Source organism: Acanthaster planci, linkage group LG16, assembly GCF_054643075.1.
Source record: "Acanthaster planci isolate LZ-2023a linkage group LG16, COTS_SCS, whole genome shotgun sequence".
Classification (NCBI taxonomy): domain Eukaryota; kingdom Metazoa; phylum Echinodermata; class Asteroidea; order Valvatida; family Acanthasteridae; genus Acanthaster; species Acanthaster planci.
In genome coordinates, this window is record NC_141792.1 from 1,504,767 (window position 1) to 1,529,019 (window position 24,253).

General features: G+C 43.0%; 1 protein-coding gene across 1 annotated transcript; it reads right to left on the reverse strand.

Moving 5' to 3' along the window:
• Positions 1 to 8,017: 8,017 nt before the first annotated feature.
• Positions 8,018 to 18,324, reverse strand: LOC147796386 (ski oncogene-like). The gene is made up of 2 exons (XM_087147578.1): positions 16,893 to 18,324; positions 8,018 to 8,131 (listed from the first exon to the last, which is right to left on the reverse strand). Exons 1-2 carry the CDS (start codon positions 17,958 to 17,960, stop codon positions 8,018 to 8,020), a joined length of 1,182 nt encoding a protein of 393 aa, XP_087003704.1. The 5' UTR covers positions 17,961 to 18,324.
• Positions 18,325 to 24,253: the final 5,929 nt, after the last annotated feature.

Consider the following 24,253-nt stretch of genomic DNA (forward strand, 5'->3'; position numbering starts at 1 on the left):
TTGAACAAACTGAAGAGGCGTCTTTTTAGCACCCAGCTGCAGGGCAATGCGACCTATGGTCACTCCGCAAACAATAGCCTCTCCTCCCCTTTCTGGAGCAACAAAGAAGGGAGAAAAAAGAAATCGCCAAGCCATCCATGACCGGAGATAGAGCACTTCAAATACCCTAGTTAACAAGCAGAGGGCATATTACAACACACTTCATTCCTCTAACCTGCTACTAAAAATAGCCCTAAAAATCCTAGTCACTGATGAATGAAATGATAAAGACAGGTTTTCTTTTTTTGCTACTGTACATAATGTATGTCAGGTTTCTCTTTTTACTTAAGGTCTTGATAGCCGCCATGGTCTTATATAAACAGTTCTGGTCTGAGCAGACTGACCATGGAGGCTCTGTGGACTGACCAAAGGACAAAAAAATGGCCTGGCCTCTTGTTTGTTCTGTGGCAGGCTGGCCAGCCGGGGTAATTGACACTGCTGGACAGCCACAGGATAAATAGCTGAAAGCTGAATTTAGACAGGCTGTGGTGGATATATGAAGGAGGCTGATGTGCTTGTGAAGCTGGACTGTCGTTTTTGTGCATAAACATATGCTCCCCGCTTGTGTGAAAAAGGGCGGGGCAGGGACAGACAAAAACGCCCTTTTCAATTTGATTTTGTTATGGGGAGGGGGGGACCCAACACTGGTTAATTAATGTTCATCTAAAAGAGCCCCTAGTGATGTAGCTACTTTGTTAGCCTGGCAGGTTAAAACAATCACGAGGAGTACAGAATCATAAAAATAGGCCTCTGATTATGACGGAAAACAAGCTCCTCCAACATAATCCAATGTAGGCCTATCTATCATCAATATAATGGCCAAGCCGCTGATATTCACACTCTTAACCGTAACTGTTTGGACTAGACACAGAAAAAATTTGAGCTCAGGGCTGTGAAACCAGCTTGGTAAACATAATGTTTAATTATCTGTCAGCCAGATACAATAATCAACGGGGAATTTTCTTATATGCCTAGTTACCTTTTTTGTTTTTTTTTTATGGGGGGGGTTGTAACAGATACAAATCTCTGATTTAAATATCAGGACATAGAAAGAGACGGTTTTTATTCTGCTGTGTTTTAATGTCCGTGTGAATAAAATTTAAGAAAAAGTAAAGCAGCCATACATGTTGAAGGTATTTGATGACCTCACCAACAAAATGAAAGCCTGGTAAGATTCACAAAAATGGACAAATTCGTTGACCTGCATATATGCGGACCGGCGTCCATGTCCAAAATTTGCATTTTCAAGCGCGGGTAAACTGCATTAGAAAAACACATGCTGGTGTGCTCACGACCGCACTGTGCTGTGCTAGGTCCAGCAAATCAAATTTCCAATTTTGCCGGCAAGTTGACCCGGCGCATGCAGGCAGAGGTTTTCATGGGGGGGGGGGGGAGAACAGAGTCTCCTGGGTGACTGGACGGCGAGCCGCTGTCTCGTCGACCCGACCAATCGACTGTCATCCCCCGGCCAAGGAGAATGGAATGTCATTTCATCACCCCTGCGGCCGTTCCTGCTACTAGCGGCAACGGCCCAACTGCAAAAGGGTAAGTGGCTAGCAAAAGACGAAATGAAAAAATATGGGAAAGAACACCGCAGACTCAAAAAAAAAAAAAGTGTGTGCCGTGTTGCAGTCCAGACTACCTATGCAAATAAGCTGGCGGGATGATAAGAAATTGACCCTGCGGGGGGAAAAAAAAACGGGTGCCTAAGCCCGGATGGATATTTCATCAGAACGTGGGCCAGTCGGTTCTGGCGGAGTAAAACGTCTGTCGTGTCGGGAAGGGACGAAGCACGACGGTCCTTGTGGTTTTACGCTTGGCTGCGGATTTAGCCAATTGGCAGGCACACCGCTCTGCAATATTACTTCAATCCAAAAAAGGGGGGGGTTGTCTGAACCAATCCCTTGAGGGTACGATAAAAGCCCGCAATAAGAGAAAAAAAAGCAGAGGTCAGCAGAGAGGCAAGCTAACAAAAAAGTGCACAATGCACTTTTTCTCGAACACACAAAGGTTAAACCCTGCTATAATCATTGGGCGAAATTGGACGATCTTTTTTTCCATTTTTTTTTCCAGCTCTCTTACACGTCAAGTGGGGAAACTCCGATTCGTTTTATGTTTTTGTACCATCTCTTCAAAGAAATTACAATCAAAATTACTATTTTTAATAAGAACTGAAGAACAGAAATGACACAACTGACAAAATTCCTGATTTCATATTTAACAAAATCACACACAAGAAATCTTTACACAATCAGGAACAAAATCACAAGAAAATTTCAGACGGTAACAGAAAAATTCCCACAAATCAAAAGAAAAATTCTTACACAAACCAAAGTCTATACGGGCAAATCAAACCTCTTGGTTTCGATATCGGTTGTGTCTGGGGAAAACATCTAAAAGTTGCCTTTCCAAAACCAAAAGGAGTCATACAGGAAAAGAAACAAATGCTCTGAACACGCAAGGGCTAAAGAAAACAGTAACGAAAGAGACCAAAAAAAATGAAAGCTGGACTGTTGGACGTCCACTTTTTGGATGCATTATTAAGAACAAAAGCTCGAAGGAAATGAAACTGATTGCGATGCGTTATTAAAAGTACAAGCTGAGTAAAATTCATTCCTATAAATTTACTGGTACATGTACATGTAACAAGTTAAAACAGACTAACACTGGTGTATGTTAATCTACACAGGTCACCAAATCCATATAATATGTTTTGGAGAAAAAAAAAACACTTAAATAAAACAAACAATATTGTTCCAAACCTGAAACCTGAAGCTTTCACAATGTGAAAGATTAATTCGGGAAAACACATTTTAAAAATTACTGGTACATAAAAGTGGAACATGGGAGAATTGCTTTTGCAATGTGATATTTTGTAATTTTTTGTGCTTGGAACCACATCTTCAAAGTAGGCCCTACCATCGTTCTGGTATTATTTACCAGTAGCTCATTTTACACGGTTAGCTGCAAGTTACCGGCTCTTTAAACTTTCTGGCAGGTAATCGGTTAGGGTCCCTGTATTTCATGAGAGTCTTTGCAACACACTAGCAATTGAACAACCAAGTGTTCGGCCAATCGTTCAAAAATTCTGTTAAATTATTACTCTTTTTCCAGCTTTTTGTTTTTCCCATCCATCTCTGTGAGACAAACTCTGTGACTGGGGTGCAACTGTCTACAAAGTGCTGAGGGTGGTACAGCCAAAGGAGCCTACCAGATGCAAGCAATCTCTAGATTCCCATGGCAACGCCAACTCGCCAAGATGACCCCTCTTTTCTTTTCTTTTCCTTTTTTTGTTTGCCCTTCCCTTAACGTTCAGAATTAATGAAGGAGAATTGGACAGACACCGAGGGCTGAGCGAGGAATCGCAGGATGAACGACCGCTGCTCCCACCATATCTCGGGGAACGACATCCGATGAGGAGGGGGGGGTGTGAGAGAAAAGCCAATTCAGCATGAAGCTGGGGCTTTTTCTCTCTCCGCCTCGGAGAATTTTGAATAAACATTCACCGCCTTCAGCCGCAGCAACTTCCCAATCTCCAGAAATAACAAACAAGGGGGCAGTGGGGGAATTCGGCGACAAAGCCTCAAGTTTGCTTCCAGGAAGAACATTGACTCAAGGAACTGGCCAATGAAATTACTTCCTACTAAATACCGTACCTCAATCAATTTACTTTCCCATAAGAATACATTTAAGGGGACGGTGGAATTTACTACAGAGAAACCGAAACTCCAAAGTTTGCAGATACATAAAATTCAACAAGCCCTTCAACCCAAGCACAGGCACATGACGTGTGAGAAAATGAGAATCAAATTCCTTTACACGGAGAAGTTTTCTACATTTAAATGAACAGGATAAGAAATAATTCATCTAAAAACATCCTCCAAACTTTAGCATCAGCATCAGGGAACATGGCCTCAGGTACATGTAAGTCCAAAAGTGTAACCAGACTGACAGGGTATAAAATTCAAATGTCGCCTTTAGATGAATGAACATTTTTAATTTCTCTACTAAGATATATGCAAGTAGGCTGTATACTGTGAAAAAAATCCAACTGTAGCTTGGACAGTATTTTTGCATTATCGAACAGTGGCAGTATTTTGTCAATACCGGAAAATATGGACTGGTGGTCCATAAATACCGAAATATCGGCAAATACCGCATGGAATTTTGCTACCATGGTATTCTTGCTAATGCGCTTTGAAAATAAAGGAAAACCACCATATTGTCGCATTTCACTCCATCTTTTGTGGTACAAGTCATCCAGTGTTAACTGGTATCTGCATGGTTACTTGGACTTGGTAACATGGAACTTAAACAACTGCCAACCCACCAGCCCAAAAAAGCCTTTGAAGTTTTATGATACCCCTTGCCATTGTGTTTGTGGTTTTAGTGTACATGAAGCTTTAACCCTAACCCTACATAATACTACAAATTACTACTTGTAGTAAAATGTAGTACTGAGCGCTGTCACTTGTAAGAGAACATGACTTTATTGTTCTGTGAAGCCATAAGATACAATAGATAAGACAATGTACCATACAGTGCTGTAGCACTATGAATGCATGGCTTTATTGTTCTCTGTACAATTAACAATGGAAGTAACCTAGCCAGAAGTAGTAATTTGTAGCGCAAGGTCCTTCAGGCTCAGGCTATTACTTAGTATTTTGTAGTACTTTGTAGTGTAGGCCAAACGCGGTTAGGGTTAAGAGTCTAACTGGAAGTCAGAAGTACATGTACATGTAGTTTCTGGCATTCCCAGTGAATGTCATTCCTTATTTCTGTGGCTATTTGATGATGCACACTTAATAACCCACTTCACAGAATATCAATAATTAGTGAATATCGCGGTATTTTAATAACGAATATCGAGGTATTAAAAACTTCAATACAGTCCACGCCGCCCCTCTGCATGAGACTGAATCTAATAACTCCGGGCTTGATTTATAAAATTCATTTTGACAGTCAGTCAGCTGACCCAATTTCTGTCAGGATTAAATTTGTCCTTGGCAGTGGATGGAGGACAAACTCCTTTTTTTAGGCTGAAACCCTGCGGACCACAGCCAGACAACTGGCTGGCTCCACAGTGGTCTGGAGAGGAGGGCAGAAAGGGTTTACAAGCTGACCACAGTCAGGGCCAGACCACAACAGAATCTGGGACAACATGTCTGGCGTTCCATAAATTTCAGGGCGGGACTGGTGTCCTTTACAGCTCCTTTTCCCCCTTGGGATCAGTTCACTTACATTTGTTTTCCTTTTTTGACCCTTTTCCTGTCTGGCTGAGAGAGGGCTATTTATTTCAGGCCAGTCTCCAACTGAGCCTTCGGAATTTCCACACATGCACACTGGACCAGCTATCCATTTCGCCAGGGTTTTGCTTACTGATTCTGACAGTGAGGTGAAATAGATCTGGCCAGCTGTGCAGTGATAGTCTGAGATAGCCAAACCAAGTACTGGTTCTTTGTAACTTCCCTGTTGAAGTCCCTGGGTATGGGGGTTTTCCAAATTACTTTCATTTTCAAACCTCATCAAAAGATAAACTGAACCGCAGGAAAAAAAAAAAACAAAATGCAATGATTGGCATTTCAGTTTCGAAACAATTTGCTAAAAAAAAAACACATACATGTACAGTTTAAAAAAAGGAAATTGACATTCTAAGATATTTCTTCAAACCTATTTTTTTTCAGATCCTTCAAAATCTACCTCAGGGTTATGAAAGGCTTTTGCAGGAGTGAGCAAGGTAAGCCCAGTTGCTGTTACTTCACATGAAGCTCAATGCTGATGAAGCTTGAAGTGCAAAGAAAGTGCCAAATATTTCTCGGAGACAAAAGATTTAGAAAAAGTCAGGATGATTCAAATCAAAACATTTGAGAGCTAGGGTCAATACTCAAGATTGGGTGTAGGCCTACAAATTCATGAACACACATGTACATGTGCCAGTATGTAAGCCCCACATGTACTGGTATGTAGGCCCTACATGCTACATGTGCCAGTATGTAGGCCCTACATGTACCAGTATGTAGGCCCTACATGCTACATGTACCGGTATGTAGGCCCTACATGTACCAGTATGTAGGCCCTACATGCTACATGTGCCAGTATGTAGGCCCTACATGTACCGGTATGTAGGCCCTACATGCTACATGTACCGGTATGTAGGCCCTACATGTACCAGTATGTAGGCCCTACATGCTACATGTGCCAGTATGTAGGCCCTACATGTACCAGTATGTAGGCCCTACATGCTACATGTACCGGTATGTAGGCCCTACATGTACCAGTATGTAGGCCCTACATGCTACATGTACCGGTATGTAGGCCCTACATGTACCGGTATACATAAAAACACTGGTGAACAAATGAAAAGTGTTCATAGAGTGTGCCCCTCTGCAATGCACATCAACTGCATTTTGTGTCTGATTCTTTCACACCAGACAGGAATTGTTTGAAAAATGAAGGGCATACAAAGGGATGAAGGGTCAATAGAGGCTTTACGTGGCAGCCATCATGCAGGGCCGCTCTGTTGTTCTACAGGGAAACCTTGTTGGTGCATGTCCTGAAGGAACAAAAGCACTGGCCTGCAAGATGGCAGCCATGCAAACTCTCTATAGTACCCAGGCTAAGTGCCCACCTGTGGTGAGCCGCAAAGCAGAAATAGAAAAGCAGTAACTTGGCAAATGAGCTTGCCAAGCAAATCAATGACCGGGTCAGCCACATGCATCAGTATATTCGGGCTCAGGACCAGTTTTGGGGGTCCAGAGCGAATTCCGGGGGACAATGCTGACTGCCTAAGTCGACCCTCCCTGCCTTGGCATGGCGTGACTCAAGCTCATCGCTCCTTCTGTCATCTTATCTAACTGGCTTCCGCTGGAGGAGGGGGGGGGCCCCTACGGACTCTGGGCAAATTCGTGGGAGGAAGGAAGATCTTAACTTGCATCCCCAGAACCCCCTCGGGAGAAGGGAGAGCCAAGGACGAAAAAAAAGAAGAGAAGAATTACAGAGAGACATCCCTCTATCTTGTTCCCTCAAAACATTGTAAGGATGTTTTCTTCTTACAAGGAGTATGAGGGTTGAGTCACCGGCTTGTGAGGGTGTTCCTTACTTTATGAAGTGCCATGTGTTTTTTTTTAACTTGAGACTTATTTCTGCAGGTTTTTCAAACTTCCTGTGTGGTTGGGAAGTGTACACGCAACGCCAACCACACGCTCAACAAGGGAGTCAAAACAAGCTGCTTTGACAATAATTTCACACCGGCACAAATCACTTTTTATTAAATAGATTGACTGTCGACAAAGTGTATAACACGATTACAAGCTTTATCACTCCTTAAAGTCCTCGTGGTGCTTTAGAGGCATCAGGAAGTTTTAGAGGATGCTGCTGGATTGAGGAAGAGACGGTCCAGCCCAGCCGCTAGTACACGTAAACGTACATGTACTTTACACAGGCTTGATACATGATGTTTTTTTAAAGAGTACTGTACATCATGAAAACTGTACACAAAAAGGACAAACCAGCAGTTCCATGGAAAGGTTTTGGACAGTCCGCGGAAGGTTCTTGGAGGGGAACAAAATTACGAAACAGAATGAGGAGCTTGAACAAAAATTAACTAAGAGAAACAGAACCCCTTCTATCACATTTCAAATTCCATATATATTTTTTTTTTCCTTTCTGGTGGCCACTCTGCATGCCACCGCCGACCCCTGAATGCCCTGCTGTAAGTACACTATTCCCCCGGTCATGAGCACAGGCAATCCACCATCCTTCATGCATATTTTTAATACGTCCCACAGCCATTAACCCTCCTGAAAAAAAAAATATTCCCCTCTAGGATCTGTCTTCCCACACATGCACAAAATTTCGCAAGCCTACGACTGTTCCCGGACTTGCCAGCGGGACCAGACCACGCCAGGTCTCTATCCTTCCAGACCTCAACCAATTTTTCTCCCCATGCTTGCGTGTGCCCGGGTTGTGAAGTCTCAGGCTACTGCCGCAGGGACTGGCCGACATTCGGGTCCCAGGCAGACTCCCTGGCACCATGCAAATGGCCGACTGTCTGAGGGTCTTGCCAAGGTCGGCCCAGGGAGAATATGCCTGCCTATGTGGAGCGCACACAAAAGGATCGGAGCTAGGAGCAATTATGAAGATGGCTGGCAGTGTCCAACACCACACGCATACATGTACATTCACTGTGTACAAACACAGTGCACGGCGCATGTATATTCAGTGTAATTTATATATACACAATAATCTCCCAACCATAACAACAACAATTCAGACTCCAAATGTCATTATTTGATCCAAAATAAAGGACTTCAAGAACTATACACCACACCAAGGTGAAGCCTACCAGTACCTACAAGTACAAACCTCACAGAAATGGAGAAAACTACTAAACCAACAGCCTTATGCCATCATCAAATGACAATTTATGTATGAACCCTACTGGTACATGAATATATTTGCAGTGTACCCATATGTGGGCCTAAGCTAAAGCGCATATACACGTACATTATGTCAGTACTAGTACATGTACCTACACGTACATGCACATACAGTATACATGTACTGTGCTAGTCTGTTTATGTACAGAGTACATGTATTTACATTCATATTATTGCTACGTGTACAATGTACATGTACAATGGATCTTCTCCGTATATGAAAACAGTTTCTCCATCACACCGATGCATCCAGCGACACCTTCCCTAGGGATGCGACACAGAGCTCTTTAAACCGACCCACAATCTTCATGTAAATGTGTTTTGAAAATGTGTCAAAAGCCAATCGCATCTGCTTCCACTACATGGGTAAAACAGATGACACTGTGCTTCCGAAATGAAAAAAAAAAATTTACTATTGTACATGTGTTGTGTTCAACACCCAGCATAGATATCAGAAATACTGTACCAGTTGGCATGAGTCCAAACCTCCAGGGTCTGTAATCTCGGCGGCCCATTGCTCTCCAGCATCGAGCTCATAACCGGTACACTCAGGTAAGTACTTGGTACCAATTCTCTTTTTTTTACCCAGATCAGGAATAATATTGACACTACATGTAGTTCCTGAGGTATCAACCTCTGACCGTGCACATTCAAAGCACGCCCGAATGGGGACCCAGGCTTCCAGGGGAATTTTTGGCAACCTTCCCAAAAATTCCCAGCTTGAAAGCAAATGACCGTTTCTGGTCTCCAAAGGGTCCAACCCGAACCTGCATGTGTCACATCACTAAAGCGCCCGCTGTCAAGTCGAACACAAAGCAGTTTGCACGGCATGTTATCTCATATCGATTCAAAGACCAAGTCCTTCCATGAAATCCTCTTTGGTGAGCTCCTCCCGAGAGACACTAACTCCTTTCTCGCTGTGGGAAAGCAGTAAAATGACAAAATCTGCATACATCGGCAAGGTCATCTTCGCTACTTCTTACCAGAAAAGGCCTTTGTTTCCCAGGAGAGCAGATTGTATTTCTGCAGTCGCCATTTCCTCAAATGTCAAGCTTTCTACACAGAGCAAGAATTCCTGGATTGTTCTTTAAAAACCAAGGGATCATTTTTCCTTCCTTGGGGCTCCCTCTACTTTTTGCGAGACAAACCTTTAGAAAATTTTGTTTCGTAACAACTCTTGCACAATTTCCTCTCACAAGGCAAAGTGAGTATGTACATGTATGTACAGGTGTACGATAACTAGTGCAGGTGCCCAACATACAGAAATCCTTAGAAATGTACTTTTATGGTGGCTTTAACAATCATCTTTCTTGAAAAAAAAAATCACAAGTAGTTGTTTAAAAGTTGTGTACCTACAAGTACATGGGTTACAGGCATAAGCACTAAAACTAATAGGAATCTCTTTTCCTAAAAAGTAGGTAAACAGACTACCACCGCCAAACCACAAGCCAGAATTTACCAGACAGTGCACCGACCCAGGAGTGAAAGCAAAGGGGTTAAAATAGTTCAACAGCCAGGGTCACCGATTCACTGTGGTCATGGTATGGGCATTTATCATGACCCTTGTGGTTGTGGTCAAGCTCCTCAGAATTTGGGCATAAGCTTGCGGGTCACTAAAGGAATTTATGGCCACCTCTGGATACAAGTATTGCACAAATAACTAACAAACGACAGTCAACTACATGTACTCATCAATCAAGGGTGAATTTTCTCCTCTTTCCGTTAAGTGACCCGTTAGTTATTAAAGAAGGGAAGGGAAGACATTTTTCTTGGCTTGTCCCGGAATTCTTAAGTGACTGACCATCGGGAGCAGTTTCTGGGAAAACTTGAATCACAACCCATGCAGCGGCTACACTTCCTCCTCCTGGTGTTAGAATTTCCCCATCTAGTCAGAACTTCCTTGCTTTTTTTAACCATCCCTGTTCTCCACATGACGGCTGGGAAAAACCCTTTTCTATTAAGTGTCAGTTTGCAGTCTCAGGTTCGGAAAATGTTCAAACCGGAAACAAACGGTTACATTCTTACAAAACGACATCATGTGACTGCGAAAAAAAAGGAACCTAGCAAAAAAACCAGGAAAGTATGACACATGTGTACAAGTCTCAACACAGAAGCTAAATATGACGAGTCAGATTTTTTACATCATTGTGAGTTTCTTAAATGCAAATTCCAAACGGTGTGTTCAGATTGTGCTGGAACTTATCCAGACTAGTTCCTGATGAAATCCTACGCACAGGAAATAAAGTGTACAGGTAACGTGCCTTCAAATATGAAACTCAGATCAATGTACCTGTACATGTGACACCAAACAGCAATAGATATCGGGGCTTGCTTTTCGATTTACCAGCCCCAACCTACAAAAAATTATGCAGAATTTGTTGTTTTTTTCATTCAAAAATTTAAAAAACCAACAACTTGCCGATTCAAAGCCTCGTAATCAGAGTTTATGATAGGGCCCTATAGTCAAAACCGACAATGACGGTCGTTCTATAACAATAGGGTGTACTGACTGGACAAACACCAAAAGTGAAATAGCATACACCTCAGAGAATATAAACTAAGGAAAGTAAAAAAAAGGAAAAAAGATCTGGTTTCCTGGTTGACGATGAGATCCATTGCACGTAATATCCGTCGAGGTCATCCTTTGTCCTAGCAAAATAAAAAAAAAAGATCCCAATGAACAGCTGCAGGAAACAGGTATAGAATCACTGTCTGACGTCTAGACAAACAGACACGGAATTTGATTTTCCCAGAAAGACAAGCCCTCCCCTCAAACAGATTAGCCTGCGGCCATTGTTGTGGGCAAATAATTTGACAAAATCATGAATACCGGTACATTGTACTTTTTGTCCGCGCCTTTCAACCTTGGCCCAAACCTATTTTGCAGCCATGAATGAAGCCGTCTACTACAATGCGTTCACTTGCAATACTGGTAAAAAGAAAAGACACCATGCAACAGTACTATCCCCCAACCCCCCCCCAAAAAAATTCCTGTCAATTTTGGTCGGGTGAAAATATTCACTTGCCCAACTTGGCACATTTGATTAAAAAAAGAAAAATTTACAGACAGAATAAGAGGTTGCATAGACCATGTACCAGATGGCACACTGTCAACATTGGAGATGCATTCGGCACGCAACATTTTCCTGTGAAACCCGAGAACGCCATACGATAGCTTCAAGTCATGTTCCAACATGCCACTGCGCCAAACAACAGTTAGTTTTTACCCTATCACCTTGGCTAGATTATCGGCCCAGCACACAAGCGGCACACGCAATCCCAAAAAAATAAATCCACTGCCGTTGAAACTGCGGGCACATCTGACGTTTTCAGGATTTTTGCCTCAGATCATCAAAATCTACAGATGATGCCCAGATTATCATTTCATTAATCATACTTGAATGACCGTTTTAAAACAAGAAAAACCACCGGCTCCCCATGGTGTCTCTTGGGTTTGAAGTGGCTAAACATCCGTCACATGTGGCGACTGAACTTGCCATGATAATTTTATGCCCTGCCAAGCAAACAAAACCACACCCAATCAAGGCGTCACTGATACAGCCTATTTTTCTAACAGTGTGAGGGAAAAAAAAAAGAAAATCCCTTCTCTGTGATCTGGAGGAAGGACCCAATTGAATGGCTGTTTCTTTTTTCTGGTCATGAATTCCGGTTTTTTTTTTGTTTTTTTTGCAAAGTGCTCAATGTCCAAATAACAGACTTCCTTCGGCTTTTTTAAGGGCTGTGCACTCGTTAATGTGCTTGGTGCGTGTTCACAAAGGAAAGCCTGCAGAAATAACAAACGGGCTGACGCAAAGATGCGCTGGGGGACGTCGGACTGGATTTCGGAGGAATCACACTGGCTCCACTGAGGAAGCAAGCAATGTGTCACTTAAGAAAACATATTTAAGAAAAACAAGTTCACAGGGCAGAGCAGCAGCAGCCGTCGTGGCACACAGACTCTTGATAGAAGCACCTTCCAAAGATCATCTTGTCACACAACATTTTATCAAAATCCACACAAAAAGTTTTTCAAGTGTGAAAAATGCTTGACTTTTGTTACTCATCTCTCAATTAAGGAAAATACGCTGTACTAATGCAGGTAAGAATGGAAAAGGCCACCACAAAGTGAACACAATTTGATGACTGGAAATCGATATTGAACAAAGAACGGAAAGAGCCAGTTGGCCAGAATTGGTCAATCTCAACCTTCCTCTTCAGTTTAGGCAACAGAGATCTAAATTCAGCGAACTACACCTTTGACAAAACAAACATAAGAAGATGGATGTACCGGTAGAAATAGGCTCGGTGACTGGTTCCTGTACAAAGTACAGCGTACATGATTGATTAACAGAAAGCATGGTCCATCCAGGCACTGGTACTGGGGGAGGTTCCCTGCCTCTTAAGAAGTCCAGCACAGTGAAGGATTTTGGACTAGGGAATATTAAATTTCAATAGCCATTTACATGTTACTACAGAAGGAACCTTTTTTAATCCTTGAAAATCATCCACATTCCCAGAACCCAATAGAATACTCTTTGAACTATCACTTCAAAAAGACATCAAGCCCTTGAATACCAGTACGTGACAGGGGATGGTCTGTACAGTTTATATGCTAACATGCCCTCACAAGTCTTCTGGTGAACTTCCACAGAGCTGGGAGGTTGAGGTTATTGGGGTCAAGGGACCATCTCAACAGGCAGCTAGCTAAGGAATGGTGAGGTGCCTGTCAGAGTAGTAACTCTGGCTTTTTTATTCCGGCAAATCTCCAAGACTGATAGTTAACTGCAGTCTCCACTAGTCACCAAGGGCTTTATCAAACCCTCCTTCATTTTCAAACCCTCTGACAAGCCTAACGAGGTACCGAGCCACTAAAACAAGCAGGCTGATGCACGCACCCCCAAACGTGAAGTGACAAGGCTCAGCAGACAGAGTGGGGATACAGGATATCTGAGGGATTTCAGGCACGAGCCCCAATACTCAACCCCCCCCCCCTCCAAGGCTTCAAAGGAAGAAAGGCGCCACGACTTAGAGCTGTCCTCCCCTCTCCCCAACCGAGCCTGCCTTCTCCTCTTAGCTGATCCCCGTTTCCTGGCATGACTAATCTTCCGGACAGATTAAATAAAATAAATAGACCAGTTGTGCTTTTCATTTCTCCTTTTTTTTTCCTCTCTCTTCTTTCCATCTTGAACAAAGGACTCCACTGACATCACTGGGATCGGGGAGCGGGCGAGATTACAGCCAACTACAACTGTTTAAGCTTACTCAAGAAAGGCAGACTTGAAAGATCCTCTTGCATGCATGCATGTTTTACTTCACATGAAACAGAGATTCTCAGTGGTCACAAATCAAGTACTACACACATGTACATCTACGTACCAGGTACATACATGTATTGAGCAGCAGTGTGTTATTCAAACATGTACATGTGCATGTACAACAAACGGTGATCAAGAGAATGAACTTTTCCTTATTCAGACCAACAAAATGAAGCAACGGCCGTGTCCGAAACGGGCTTCCAGAGCTAGGGCTAGGTCTATAGTCTACGCATCTCCACACATTTCCAATGGAGGGAAGACCTAGACCTAGAAAGGGCAGTTTACAGGCAAGAGCACATGGACGGTTGATAAAAAATACTCTCGTGCAAGACTGAGGATTTAAGATGTTTAAAAAGGAATCATACTGTACAAACAGTGCTTGGAATTTAATTGATGGCAGTACATGCGAGTCAAAGTTTAAAGCCCACACAGGGCGGAAACTCTGAGGAGTCATGAAGAATTTCCCACGCCATGCCGCACAGGAAAGAGTGGTGCAGTAAAGGGCAAATAAATAAATGGCTGACGAGATTTCCTCAGCATGAAATTCCGGCCGTAAAAAAAAAAAAAATGAGGGAGAGATTATGACATATACTAACAATGAGGAGCCGTGGGAATAAGAACATTACAGCATGCGTGTCTGCACTGTTTACGTTTGGATGTACCACACCGGAGATGTTTTCTGAGGTTGAATAAAGCTGTTTCTCCCTATGATTCACGGGGACAGGCACTGGCAACAATGAAATGAGGCCAAAGTCTGTTTAACTGTTTTTTAAAAAAAAACCAGAGAAGTGCAAGAAACATAATCTAATCGTACCACTGAATTTGCAGGAACATGACCAATTCTGTGTCAAATTCACGAAACTTGACTCGCAACTCAGGGAGCATTTTGCAGCTCTGAGAACGCGTGCAGATGCACGCTCGTGCCCTAGATGCGTTCCTAGATTGGCCACATGAAAAACCCAGTTCTGTCAGGTGTGACCTCCTTCTGACCAGATCAGCCTCGAGCAAAGCAGTTCCTGGGCTATGTTCAGTTCCCAAGCCGGGTAGTGAAATAAAATCAATATGCCATCAGATACGCTGAATTTTCATAAGGTGCTAGAGGGAACCAAAAAGAGGCGCAATCGCTGGAATAATCACTCATGAGGAAAAAGTTTAAGCATGGTAAAAATCATCTCGTTTGGTCAAAGGGCAACAAGTTTTATTTTTTTTAGTTGATTGTGTTCCGACATCACACGATCGCTTGCTTCTTTGGGAAGTTAATGTGACTGACTGTGACTCTTGAACTTTATGCAAGGGGCTCTAAATAAATAAGCATGTACCTGACATTTTTGGTTATCGCTGAGCGTCTCTGTACCGTAAACAACCGTCCTGGGGCAATCAAGGACTAGGCCTAATTGACCCAAAACTACTCACTAAAGCTAGCAACATTTCCAGTGTTATTTTTTCTCTCAAAGTGGTCTTGCGAGACTGATTAAATAAAAGGCAGGTGTTGCAAAACATTAAAGGTCATGACACAAAACGTTCAGATTTTTTTCCCAAAGTTCTGCTTTAAAATTTTAGCCATCAAGACCAAATCTTTAAAACACAAAAATATCCTTAGTTGTGGGCTGAGCGATCATGAACGATGTGACTGTCATCAACTCTGACCATGCAAAATCTTTTAAACAGCATCAAATTTTAGAATTGAGAAGGGTAGAACACAACACAGATCTATACATACCGTTTTGTTACATGGGGCTTCGTACTCTTAGAGATTGTTACCCAAAAAGTGTGATGGTGGTTTCACTTATTACACCAACATGATTCAAGGACCCATCCAAATTTCAGAAGGCTGCCTTCTCCTTTTTTCACTTCCTTTCTTTTTCACTTTTTTTCCATTCTTTATAGTCATAATGCACAGAAAGAAGTTCCATCATGCAGCGTTTCATGAGTCTAATAACTCTTGAGCCACCAACTGCCAATATCATCAATCACTTCTGCGACCCCCCTCCTCCAATCTTCGACAAAAAATCATCTGTCAAGTTGGAGGCGTACCATCCACCCATCACCATCATCATCTTGTCGCGGGCGTCCGTCACACCATGACAAATGCCGGCTTTTGTGCCAAATGGGGGAGGCCGGCGAGCACTCCGAGAAAAAAAGGAATAAACACGGCCAGCTGTCACCACCCTAGGCCTCGCACGGAAGAGCATAATCCACACTGTGCTCGTGTCTAGACTGTTCAAATATTAAAAACTGCAAGGCAAGAACAGGGCAGGTGCGCATGCTATGAAACTGCTGTTTGTTTGTGCTTAATGAAGCCGTACAACTGCATTACAGCATGTGCAAGTAAGTCTCTGATATCACTTTGATGAAATATACATGTTATAAACAGCCTCTGTAACAACCCTATCCGATGTCATATCATTTGACATCCATGGTCACGTTAGAATGATAAAATATGTTAACACTTTTCTAAACCCATTGTTTGGGCTCTGTAAATTTGTTAACAAAGGGGATTCCTTTTTTTTAACCATCATGGAACGATCTCTGATATCAAGAAAACACTAATAATGTCACTGCAGCATTTTCGTTTGCGTTGTCGGCTCTCAATCGGCCACTGGGAGTGGGGGAATAGGCATTGTGGACAGAAACAATTCCACACGATCCGCAACATTTCTTTTTGGCAAGGAGACAAGTGATAGACTGAATGCTCAAACAGGTATTCATACTGAACATATTCAAACCAACTGGAGAGGAATGACTCTTCCATCTATGATGCGACAAGTCATTTGAAAATTTTGTAAAATCACAGATATTTCGTGATTTTGTGGACAAACTTTGGGAAGAAGCAGGCAGTATCTTGAAATTTGAAAACAAAATATTTCTTCAACGTGTTACATATTTGTATTGCAAGTCTACTACAGGGAACATACATTTAAGGTACTGTGATAATTCTTACTTATTTTTACATCAAGCAACAGGATGGGAATAGGATGGAATGCATACAACTTGATTGATGTGATGTTGAAGTCCACGGTTGAGCAAAGTATTGTAAAACATTGTTTATAGAACTCCAGCACCTGGAAAAAAACGAAATATTGTTAAGTTGGTTACTTACATGCTTTCTCTTGAATCGACTGATGAAGTCGAATTTGGCCTTCATGTCATCCAGGGCTGCCTGGTGTTTCTTGTCGCCGTCCTGGTCCTTCGACACCAGCAAGTAACTCCTCCAATTGGCCGAATCAAAGCCCCAGTGACAGGTACGATTTTCCTTGCCCCTGTGCGAGTGCATGACGAACTTCTGTGGGGTGAAAACGTACTGGCACTCACAGCACTCAATGCAGGGGGCGTGGGGAGTCGCATACAAGTCCGGGATGAACACCCCTCTGCACTTGCCAAAGCACTCGTGATAAACGGGGAAGCAGTTTTCTCGGAGTTGTTCCCCACGTTTGCTGCGTGGGGAGGGGAGAGCGTACTGCTTGTCATCCACTAGGCCGTAGAGAAGTGCGTTGCACAGTCTCTCAGCGTCTGTCTTGGTGATGAGGCCACATGACGGGGCGCTGGCGGGCAGGATACCGGTGATCTTCAGTATCTCCAGCTGCTCAGGGCTGCATCGCGAGCAGTAAATATGCAAATCCTCACACACAGCATTAATCTGTTGCAGGCTGAAGTCACGCAGGACGCTGTTGAGAATCTGGGGGAGGCAGAGCCGCTTCTCCCCGCCCACAATGAAGCAGGAGATAGTTTCGCTCTCCAGCACTGTCTCGCACTTCTCGCCTGAGGACTGGTCGATCGGGGTGAACACCGGCATCTGCTGGATCGGGAACGGCGGTGGGTGCAGCAGCGGGTCGAAATCCAGGTACTTGGCGGCCGATTTCTTGGGCGGCTGGGCTGTAGTTGTGGCTGGGGTGGCGGTAGGGCCGGCCATGAGCGCCTCTGCGGGCTTGCTCAAGGCCACACCAAGGCTAGCCACGCTGCGTGCGTCCGAAGACGCAGCGGGAGACGGCAAGGCAGTCACCGAGTCCAGTCCCGCTAGTTTCCTCGCGATGGCCAGTGCCTCGCTGCCCGCTGCCCAACGGGCACTGTAACTGCTAGGTCCGCCTAAACTCGACATGGCTACAGTCTGGTAACTCTTGAGAACCTTGTCCAGATTATGCTTAAAAGCTTGCGACTCCATTTGCTCCATAATAGTCACAGAAGGAGTATGAACACGGTGGATAACTCAGCACTTCGTTTCCCATTCGAGAACTCGTTTTGTGTACACGTTCATTACACACACGGCCACACGCTAGCGTTGTTGAGTCTGTTCTGATATTAAATGTTGCGTCTGTCACTTATCTCATAGACATAACACGCATAGCCCAATCTCGTCTGGCATGTCCAAATTTCTTGTCTACGGCTAGACTAACACATGTACATAAGGGAAATGTGCGAAGCCGCTAGCTGGTGGCTGACATAAGTGTACGTGCTATTTCGAGCCATAGCCAAAAAAATCGAACAAATACCCCAGAGACAAAGCGCCCAACAGACATTACCGCAATAGAGAGAATTTGCTACCAGAATAGCTCAAGTGTGCGATTTCACCTCAAACCCAGCCCGCCGTCTGACTGGCGCTGTTGACTATATGCAAATCCCTTTTCTGAGGATAAAAAAACCCACGTCTCGTCTGCGCCGCGCCGCCGACTGCCTGTAACGGCTGTTTACTGACCTCAGGGCTGCACAGTTTTGAGATGTTGTTTCTCGTGCTTTGCTAAAGTCAATATTGCCCGAGTGAAACAAATTGATGACACGAGGTGCTCTAATTCCCTTGTCTTTTTTATGATGGTTGTTGTTGGGTAATCTTGGAAACGAAGGGGGATTTCGGTGGAACTCCACATACCGTCATGATGATACGCAGGTGGATGGAGAAAATAAAAACAGTACAATAATCCATCTAAAATAAAGGCAGATCTTGATCTCGAGGCACTTCCATATGAGAAGAGCTTATATGTAATTATATTTAGTAATCACAATTCGACAGCAGCAGTACGTCTGGAGTTATTCAAGTAGACCAGTCATCAGTACTTGAATTCTCGATTCAATGTGACACAAATAATTTGAGTTTTTGTTCGTTTGTTTGTTTGTTTGTTTAATCTTTTCTTCAATCTTTAGATCACCCCAACAACGGGAGAAATGGTTTCACGTAGACTCCATCTATAGCTACCAAACAAAGAGTAACATTTATTCTTTTGAGCGAGCCAAACAAATCAGTCGGCCTCGGTCGGTCGCCCTCTCTCCGCGCTTCGACAACAGGCGGATGTACGTCATTTGAAGCAACCATTTTAAGGAGAGGGGTTGCAAGGTCGTCTGAAATAATGGCAAACGGAGATGGAAAATCCAGACTCTTTACTGCAGTGGGAATAACTATAGTCACGATGACGGGCTGATTTGATATTAGTTGGTTCGTGTAATTTCAGCTGTGCGACTTTTTGTTATGACGACATGTGGGTACAATGACAACCCTCCTCGCTAGCGAATAAAAAAGGGGTGTTATTTCCATGCTTTCTTCGAAAATAAGGTCGCTATTGCTAAGATGTCATCGAGGTAATGAACTCTACACGTTTGGGAGTTTCTGTTTAAACAGTTGTGAGAAAAAAAAAGTATGCTCATTTGCCTGAACAAAATCCGAGATTTTGCCAAACCCTGGTACTCAGATAGATTTAACTCTGAGATTTCTTCCCAGAACGACATCACAGTTTTTATGAACAAGTATAAAACTCCCAAAGGCGCCAAAATTCCCCCATTAATAACATTAAGATGAAAACTGAAAAACAAAAATGTTAAACGGCACACAATAACATTATTCAAATAGCTAGGGCGGTCCTTGCATCGGTCCCCTAAAGCCATTTACAAGCTCATGTGTCTGCAGCTACCTCGGAGCCATTGGCGCCCAAAGAATTATTATCATATCCAATGATGTTATTTCCAATTGACGCCCAGCAAGCTTTCACCGGCAAAACAGTACACTAAATAAGTCTGTGATATGTAGAAAAAGGTTGGCGTCCACTTTTAGCACTGTCCATAATTGGCTTATGTCACCCGAGGATATATTCGTATTCAGGCGCAATTGTCTATATTAATATCAACCCGTACTTTGCAAAGGAAAGCGAGTAAAACGTACATGTACAATGTATGTGGGTATATGAAATGCATGTATTTCTGTCTACACCTACCCTGTTCTTATTTGTCTATGGCTTGTGTCGTTAAATTTTACCGACTAAGCTACTTGGTAACGACCTTAAAAGTAAATAAAAGCATGATGTGAAATGAACGGGGGAGACTGATTCTGAAGAAGGGTTTGAATATTGAGAGGGAAAATAACATTACCAATTGACCAGAACTTATTAAAATTAAAAAAAAAAAACGTCTGTTATGTAAAAATTAATGTGTCATCCCTACAGGTGCACGTCAGTGTTCCCATGTTTTGTTTTTGTTTGTTTGTTTTTTTGTGTGTTTTTGTTTTTTGTTTCTTTTACATGAGAGAACGTGAGTATAAACTCATCTTTCTTGTGGTCCGTCGTTGGTTCCCAGACGCCAGGACCCACCTAATGGATGGAGCGAACCAGCGTTTGAGTTCACTGATCGAGATTTGTGAAACAAACACTCTAATATGCACTTCATGAAGACAAGGTCACATGATTTGACGCGTCTTTTTTTACCATTATTATGATCATCAAAGTTCACCCATCATACCCTTGAATGTGCATCTATTACTGTTTGAATGCAAGCTTCAGCGTCCCTATCATTTTAACTTGACATTAATTTGACATCACCACTATAATCACTCCTAAAGACACCATTGCCAACATGTCATTAATTAAATAGTAGCATTTGACTCAAGCAAGACAGACCCGTCGAGGCGACAGACCAGTATGGGAAGTCGACCAAAGTACTAACCACCGTCTCCTCTGGATTAAATCCGACCATTTTTGTGTCACATCAAGGCCTGCATGACATTGTGCTTTCGAGGATCTCGCGAACCTGACCCATATCCAACAATTTTTCAGGTTCTTAACTAACCTTGAATGCTATTCCCCCCGCACGATCCCAAATTCATATCTGGGAAAAGATTTCCTAGACAACCGTTCCACCGAAGCGGTCACGTTTGTCTGCACCGCTGAGCCACTTGATGACGTCACTGCGATAGATTTCTTTCTTTTCTGTCACGTATTGGCCGTGGAGTGTTGAAGGCCCAATATTATGTTACCATGGCAACCCAAATGGATGGATCCTGCCTTTTGGGCATTCTAACGAACAAGGCTTTTCTCTTCATTTTAGCAAAAATTTAGAGCTGACATGAACAATGGAATAGATAGCTTATTATTTTGATGTCAAAGTTAGTTTCAACAATTTCACTTGCCTTATTTTTTATATTTGCCAAAAGATTTTTTTATTTTGTGACTTTAAATAAAATATCCTAACTTGGTTTTATATCAATTACACCAATGCATGTGACGCTTTGTGGTCTCATTTTCCTCGGAAACTTGAAGGCCATGATTTGGGCACGATACTTTATAATCCGTATAATATAATTTATTTCACGTTAAATAACTGAAGACCATTTTTCGATTCCTGGTCAAGTTAGAATATCCTCAAGACATGAACGGTTATACGGCTTTCCCACAATGTGAGGAAATAATCTCCAAGGAGAAAATGAAACTACGCTTCGCACGCAATGGGCAACTTGAAACAAACCAAAACGCATGACGTTCAGAACAGTCTAGCAAGCAGAAGTACACTGTCATTCGACCGACTGTTCCCCTGCACGGTTGTGTTGATGAGGAAAACTCTACAACATCATGTTCTTTCCCATGAAATCTATGCTTTGGGTTAATCGGAAATCCAGGCATCCCGTCATAATAATGCTTGGTTCATGGTTTTTTTATTCGTCCAGTCGATGAAATACACCCAAGTTAATGCAGAGGCCAGCCTTGATGGCGCCAAGTGGTGGTCGGCCAAGAGCTGGATTCGCTCACGCTCATTTATGTTTCCAGGAGGAACTGCGTACTTTGAAGGGGGGTAGCGTAAATTCAAGGCCAACATTCGAATTGTCCATTTTCCTCGAACGGTCCTTTTGTGTCGGGCGTGCGTGCGTGCGCTCGAATGAAAGTACAAACTGGAGAACACACGTTTCACTTGGAACACAGACGGCTTTCGCTCAGAGTACATGCAGGGCCGGGTTTTGAGATTTACTCATAACTAAACGGTTTCCTTTCATCTGAAGAACACAATTTTAATGACGAAGGGATGACGAATGACGAAGGGTTACGTAACAAGAAAGCCGCCATTTTCGAAGAGTTCTGCGCACCCCCCCACCCCTCCCCCGCGGATCTTTTTCATAACAGCACCTTACCTTAACTATTATAGGCCTAAATAGCCCCTTGGTGCAAAATATTACTGTTAGGACCAAATCGAACCCGAAGGACATCGGGCTAGATCGAATTTTACAGATGTTTTGATATAGGCCTATGCTGAGCATAATCAGACACCCAGTCCCAAGTGTCACCGTAATAGTGAGAATGGTTCTCTATAGTTAACTGTCGCTTAGCATGTATGAATCATAAAGCGGCTGAGCCCCGACCGAAATTCAAAGCCAATAAACCCACCGTGACGCGCCCCGTTCTCGCATCTCAGCGCAGAAAGATATCGCTCGGTTCGGACAGTCATCATTTCCCTACATGAAGCTGTTCAAAATTATGGTCCGGTTACAACATCTATCTCAGCTTTCGCATAAACTCTGTTCCTGAGGTGGTTACACCTGATGCTTTACTTGAAATTTTTTTTACCATAAATGTACTTTTCTTCCTCTCAAATAATGACGATTTTCTCAACAGTTTTTGTTGCATTCTCAAGGCATTCACCACCCCCATTCTGAAATCTTCAAAAATGGTTTTTCAAAACAGAATTAGAATTGAAGAAATCAGGTGACAAAGTCTATTGACAAATGCATTAAAATGTAAATTGCTTTTATTTATGAAGAGCCGAATGCAGATATGTAGTTTTACCGTAAGCAAGACCCGAGGTAGAGAAAATACGGCAATATTGAGTGACACAGAAGTTTCATGGGCTATACTCTTTTTCGTTAATGTTTGCACTCATGCATATGAAAATAAAGAGACTACGACTTCTTTCTTAAATCTACATTTTTTGTTTTGCCTTTGTGTTGTGTGGGCAAAGTCATAATGGTGCCGAAGAAACAGATGTTTGTGGCATCGCTTGACTGAACATTCCTGCAATAACACTTTTTTCGGCACGAGACAATGACTATATAGGTTTGAAACAGATGTTCGAGGTTCCAACGGTTGTAATTTATTTCAAAATGCTGAAACTGCGGGAAAACGGGCGCACGCGCTACCAACAGTCCGGTGAACGGAGATATTCAAACACATAATAATTATTGAGTGTGAGATTCATTCCAATAACTGTGGAGAGCTGACTGACGGTCTGACAGAGGGCGCCCTTTAATATTGAGATGTTGTCAACTGCGGTGGTCAGACGAAGAAGAGGTCAAGCGGTTTTCCTTCGATGAAGAAGGGTTGATTCAATATGGAATCCACCGGCGTGTGGCTTTTACCCTCCCAAGTCTCATGGGAGAAATGGCGTCGCGATGCCGCTGTCTGACCCGGGCCCACAGCTACCTGACTCTTTCATCTCCAGCGGTAAAGACAAGAAATTTTCCATCCACCGACTAAACCAAACTTTTCCCTCTACTTTTTTTATGACACAAGCCCCGGACGTGACTCACAGAATAGACCACGGCATAAAATGTGGTCTTCATTAAGAAATAAATATGTGTAATTTATGTGGGGGTTATGCAGCGTGGGTCGGGAACAGACTTCGCGTGTGTCGACTTGCGAGACTCGGGGATTGCATGCGGCACCGAAGAGGAGACGCCCGTGTCGCCTGGCGAGGACGCGTGAAGGGGAGAAGGGAACTGACCCGGTCCCCCGGTATTCGAACTTGTTGGGTAATTATGACTTGAGGAAAGGGGTACGATATTCTATAGCAGGTGTTTGGGAAAGGAAGCTTAGAGGATGGCTGTATTATGAAGGGATTAACACGTAAATAACCAATTTGGGATTATTGTCTCAAAGTGTGGGCGGTTGACCTAAAAAACAAACAACCTAAAAACTAACGCCGGCAAAAATGTACAACTGTCAAATTGTATTACACACCATACAAGTCACAGGACTGTGTGCCGTTGGGGATATACACACGAACATTGAACACTCAAAGGTATCATACACCATGGAGGAATAAATTTATTCCACCATGCATACGCGTAGTAATACTCATTTATACATGTATAAATAATAAAGGCGCTGATAGCTTAATTTGTTGTGTTCAGATAGTGAAAATCTGTTCAAGGCATGTCGAAAGAAATAATGAAGCCTTATGCGAGTTAAATTTGAATAAAATCTGGTACACTGAGTGCTTTAA

Excerpts from the sequence above, each read along its gene's own strand:
- LOC147796386 (XM_087147578.1), bottom strand. The coding sequence starts at position 17,960 with ATGGAGCAAATGGAGTCGCAAGCTTTTAAGCATAATCTGGACAAGGTT. Across the intron at positions 8,132-16,892 it reads GTCGATTCAAGAGAAAGCAT|GCAGGCATATTCTCCCTGGG; the intron begins GTAAGTAACCAA and ends CGCTCCACATAG.